The sequence below is a fragment of the Buceros rhinoceros genome, unplaced genomic scaffold, assembly GCF_000710305.1.
Source record: "Buceros rhinoceros silvestris isolate BGI_N320 unplaced genomic scaffold, ASM71030v1 scaffold7583, whole genome shotgun sequence".
Lineage (NCBI taxonomy): Eukaryota > Metazoa > Chordata > Aves > Bucerotiformes > Bucerotidae > Buceros > Buceros rhinoceros.
Window position 1 is genome coordinate 1 of NW_010402943.1, and position 5,006 is coordinate 5,006.

Below are 5,006 nucleotides of genomic sequence, written 5' to 3' on the forward strand. Positions count from 1 at the left end.
CGCTGGGCCGGCCCGGCCCCGGCCGCTCCTCTGTGCTGAGAGACTGCGGTGTGGTGTGACCCTCCCGGCTGCCGCTTACCTGGAAACAAGGAGGGTGCCTTGCGGCATCTGGGGTGTTACAGGGCCGTGTCCTGCCGTAACCTCCGTGCAGGGTGTCAGGGGTAGCACTGGAGGCAGTTTGCGAGCCCCTGTCACAGGGCTAGGGGCTATTATTCCGTCACGTTTAAATCTCGGGCTTTTAGGGCTTTTCTCCTCATCCGTAAAAAGGTACCTTTCAACATCTGCATTTAGCCGTCCAAAATATTGTTTCTTAGAGGCAAGTGAAGAAATAATCGTTATATGTAAAGAGCAAATAAAAAGAACCCCACCAAATCAAGATAAAGTTGCTGGCCAGCAGCACTATGCCTCTTCTGTGAAAGGTTATCAATCTGCAGAAGATAACGTGTTTGATGCTATTGGAGCTTGTCATAAACGTTCTTTATTAACTGTAATGTATATTATCTGTATCACTTTAATTTTACTACACTGCCATCTAAAATGCCCTTACTGAAGTTTTACACGTGTTTTTTTTCTTCAGTTTACATTTCAGTGTCTGCTGCCAATTCTTACACAGGCTATTTTCAGTTTCCCGTACTGTCACTAACTGCTGCCTCTTCAGAGTCGTATGTGTTAGTTTACCTTCATGCAGCAAGTACCTAATCCATTCAAAAATCAATGCTACTAGGTTTTTTTATGCTGTTTAAATAAATTTTTTGGGTTGAGCGATAGTATAGCTGCATTGCATAGTGTCAGGCTGTGAATCCTAACTACTAACAATCTCAAATAAGACTACTTTAATAACCAAAGGTGAGTCTGAGGTATGGGAGAGCTGGGCATGACCTGTAGCCAGTGTTTTGACATGTTCAACTCTTTGCTGAATTTTGAGGAGGCTAAGTTGTATCCAGTAGGCATGTAGGAATATTGTATTTGTAACTGCTTTCTTCCTGTGTTCTTTATATTTACCAGAAATATATTTTGGAACGCATCACAGGATTGTGTTTGTTGGTTTTGTAGCTTCATCAAAATAGTTACTTGTAACAGTTGGTATTCTGAGTCTGCAGGTTAGTAATGGCAGCAGGGTTTCTCGAGCCAGGTAAATGTGCCCTGTCTTCCATCTCCTTGTGTGACAGCTCTCCTTCTGTTTTGGTGACCCAGTTGCTTGTGTACCTGTTTGCTCTTTTAGACTGGAGAATTGTTAGGTTGGTTTTTAAAAAAATAACATGGCAGGAGAACAGAGGGGTAAAGAACAGATGCAGCATTGACAGCAAACTGTTTTGTCAGGGAGGATTGGGAAGAGAAAGGATTTTATGCCAGAATTGTTCAAGAAATGTGTGTAGAATGTCAGCCTGAGATTGATCAGTATCTTGTACTTCCAAACCACGAGACCCTAGGTTGCAGCACAAGCTCTCTTCAGTTTCATGCTGGTGAAACTTGTGGTTTGTATTCCTAGGTTTGATGATGTTTCTGTGCTGTAGATTTCGGATTCACTGGTTTCTTTCTATGCAGCTTGGTAGACTTATTCATGATGTTCTTAACTAAAAAAAAAACCCAGATTTTTTTTTTTGCTCCTGTGGATTAGGGTCTTAATTAAAGCTTTAAGTAACAGACTAAAGCACTTTTACTGATAACTTGCCTTCTTTGCAGTACAGATTCTTGGTTTAGTTTTTACATTGTTGTCTTTCTAGTCTGTTGTTCTCGATCTTCTGGTCCTCGTACTTACTACTATTTTCCATATGAACTAATGATTTCCTATGTAAGCTAATGTGCTGTGATAAGTGAGATATGCTATATGTTCTTAACCTAGTTGTCAGCTACCTAGCTAATGCTACCTTTTATCATGCTTTTATTCCAAAGCCTTACATGCAGGTGAAATTGGACTAATGGGTCTGTAGTTGACAAGCTAATTTTTGTCTTTTCTTTAAGACAGGCATATCTTCATCCTCCATTTATAATAATTAAAAATCCTTGCTACCTGCCTTACAGTTTCATTTTGTAGTTCATTACTTTGACATTGAGGTGATTTTAGATTGTCTTTCTGAGTTCAGTTTATTTAGCTTAACTTTTGTTTTTGATTCAGATCCAGTAGTTTTCATTTCTGTCTGTGGTCAGAAGAGTTTTACCGCTTGTTCAGTACAGTTGTTACTGGACGCTGAGGCAAAATACTGGATTGGTTTTGAGGGTCTGCGTGTATAATATTTTGACCTTGTGCTCACTGCTGTTGCATCCCATTCCCTGTTTTTTTTCTCTCTATTACTGAAGAACCTTTTTCGTATTCTAATTTATTCTGCAAAGTCCATCACGAGTTCTTATTTTGTTCCTATTCATGCTACCATTGGTGGTATGTCTGTCTTTATTTTGATCAAGTTGTTTTTTAGTCACTCTCCTCTGCTATTTGTAAAGGAGGTTCTGTTGGGTTTAGAGGCCTTCCCATGTGGGTCTTTGTTTTACCTGTGCTTGTGATGCAAGTCCCAGATAATTTTTGTGCGTTTGATACAGATGCCTTTGACAACACGGTTCATGATCTCCTTGCTCCACTTAACTGACAGCATGCTTTAATTGCGTACTTTGCTGATATAGTAGTAGTTTTCCATTCAGCTTAAAGTGCTGGTTAAATGTAACCTGCATTCAATTTTTCCATCTTTAAGGTCAGTTGTAGTTATTCCTTCTTGAACTAAGAGACTAAGATTAAATTTTGGTGATTTTTAATGCTGTTGCTGAATTAAGCGTGCATATTAAACTAATGTTGTCTTCATGTATATAATCAGCTTTATTTTCTTCCTTGCTTAAGCTTCCTTTCAAAACATATGCTAATACAGATTTCTTACACAGATTTCACCGTTTTCTTGATGTGAACAGTCATAAAGTAGAGAGGACAATAGAAGGGTAAGTTCTATGTTTATGGATTAATAATGCATTAGTTAACTTTTTTTGAAACATTTTTGATACTATTTTTGTTATCAGAATACATGAAAAATTGATAGTTCATTCTGACCTTGGAAAAGCTGCAAGCTGGAAAAGACTAACAGAAAAATTTCTGAACTCACCACTCCCAAGTACTGAAGAAACAAAGGTATGTATATTGAAACCTACTTGTTATTTTTTTTTCCCAACACTTTTGCATTTACACTGACCATGAGGGCTTCAGGTGTAATGTGTCGGAATTTTCAGGTGATTTAGCAGTGGGGTTTGCAGTTGCTGTTCAAGTCATGGATTTTCAGGGTTGTAGTGTTTTAGTTTCCCCATGTATTTTAGAAATGTGTTTATTGTCTTGTCAGGGTTTCAGCACATGCAGTTTCATGACCTAAAGGACATCCCATTGCAGAACAGATGTTTTATGGTCAACATTGTAGAAATGTTTTAGCTAGAGCCTAGATGAATCTGGATTCCCTTCTGTTTTAAAACAACAGTGAACTGAGCAGCTCTTATTCTTTGCCCAAGCTTTTAACTTTAGGTAATGCATCTAGACATTTTGATTTTAATATTTCTAAATGGAGTGCTCCTGCCCTGTAGCTTCCTTATTGAGGTTTATGTATGTGTTTCACCTTTGATACACTTTGAAATCAGTCCACTTTGAAATGTGGAGTGGATGGATAGAGCAAATGTCTCTTTTTAGGTACTTTTCAGTGTGGTAGTTTAATAATGAATCTGATCTTTGAAAACTGGAAGTTTCTGCTATTGGGAAATTTAAGCTTGTGATTTAAGAGGTGGTGCTCCATGTGATTATATTCTTTGATAGGGCTGTGTGTTCTGAATTGTAGTCTGATTTTATTTCTCATTGGACTGATGTTTACCTTTCTTTGCACTGTTTTATGTTTCTTCTAATTTGTGGGAAAAACCCCGGAATCCTCAGTAGCTTACACGTATCTTCAGTTATACTGTTCTCTGTAGATTTGTGAAAAAGTACCTATAGTTGTGCCTGTTTTGAGAGTTGAATAAGATTAAAAACAAAGAAACTGAAACAAAAGCCAAAGCAAGCACTGAATACTTGAATGTTGCGAGTATCTTAAGACTTGAAAGAGCCTTTTTTTTCCTGTGTTTGCAAATTTAGCTGGGGTATAGCTGGAGATAGATAATATCTCGTACTTTGGAAGTTAAACTGCACTTAGGTTTTAGCAGTGGCATATGTAACTAGGAAGATGGGATATTTAGCAGTTTTATGACTGGTAAGGGAAACACTAGCTCGCATGTGATTCTGCCAACAACTTCCTGGTGTTCTTTGACAAGCTCTTGTAGAGTCTGTAATGTTCAGCAGAAACATAGTATATTCCATACATGCTAGATGAGTATGATGCTACTTTATCAGTGGATCTCATCCCCAAACAGTTTTGTAAGTGTCAAAGTACATAGGATGTAGATCTAGCAGAATCTCCATGTGTCTACTAGGTATGGAATGGTGTGCTGTAAGCACATACTAGACCATAGCACAAATCTCTGCAGCACACCAGTTTTGGCACAATGTTCTAACCTGATGGAAGGCCTCTGTTTCACAGCAGCATTAATGCAACATTGGAGTTAATGACGCATCCTTAATGCGTTATGTAGATTTTGGGATGAGGGAAGATAATGTGAACATGATCTAAAAATGTCATGATTTTGTTGAAGTGTTTTAGCTGACTTCATTTTAGCCTCTATTTGAAATAAACAGCCATGTGAATAAGGGAAGTAAGACTTGAATTCCTGCAGGCCCATTACCTGTGCTCTTCTGCCTCACATTAACATAGCTGTCCATTGTCCTTTGTCCTCTGGTGACTTACTACTTTTATAGTACTTCAGAGTTCCTCTTACCTCTTTGCCATATTCCCAGATTATGAGCTCAGTAAGAGCCAGTTTGTGCTGTGAAACTTTTGAAGTATTTGTGTATTGATTGACCAAGTAGGAAGCAAAAGAGAATGAATAACATTCAATAGTATGTTGCAGATAGTCTTTTTGTGGTTCAGGACTGGGGAATGGGAACTGACATGGAGCAT

General features: G+C 38.3%; 1 protein-coding gene across 1 annotated transcript in view; it reads left to right on the top strand.

Moving 5' to 3' along the window:
• The first annotated feature begins 1,107 nt into the window (after window positions 1-1,107).
• The window catches only part of TUBGCP5 (tubulin, gamma complex associated protein 5), a 23,253-nt gene continuing 19,354 nt past the window's right edge, over window positions 1,108-5,006 (top strand). Inside the window, exons 1-4 of the mRNA XM_010132808.1 lie at window positions 1,108-1,132; window positions 1,725-1,792; window positions 2,828-2,922; window positions 3,001-3,109. Of these exons, the coding sequence (XP_010131110.1) occupies window positions 1,108-1,132; window positions 1,725-1,792; window positions 2,828-2,922; window positions 3,001-3,109 (297 nt within the window). The remainder of the gene's footprint in view (window positions 1,133-1,724; window positions 1,793-2,827; window positions 2,923-3,000; window positions 3,110-5,006) is intronic.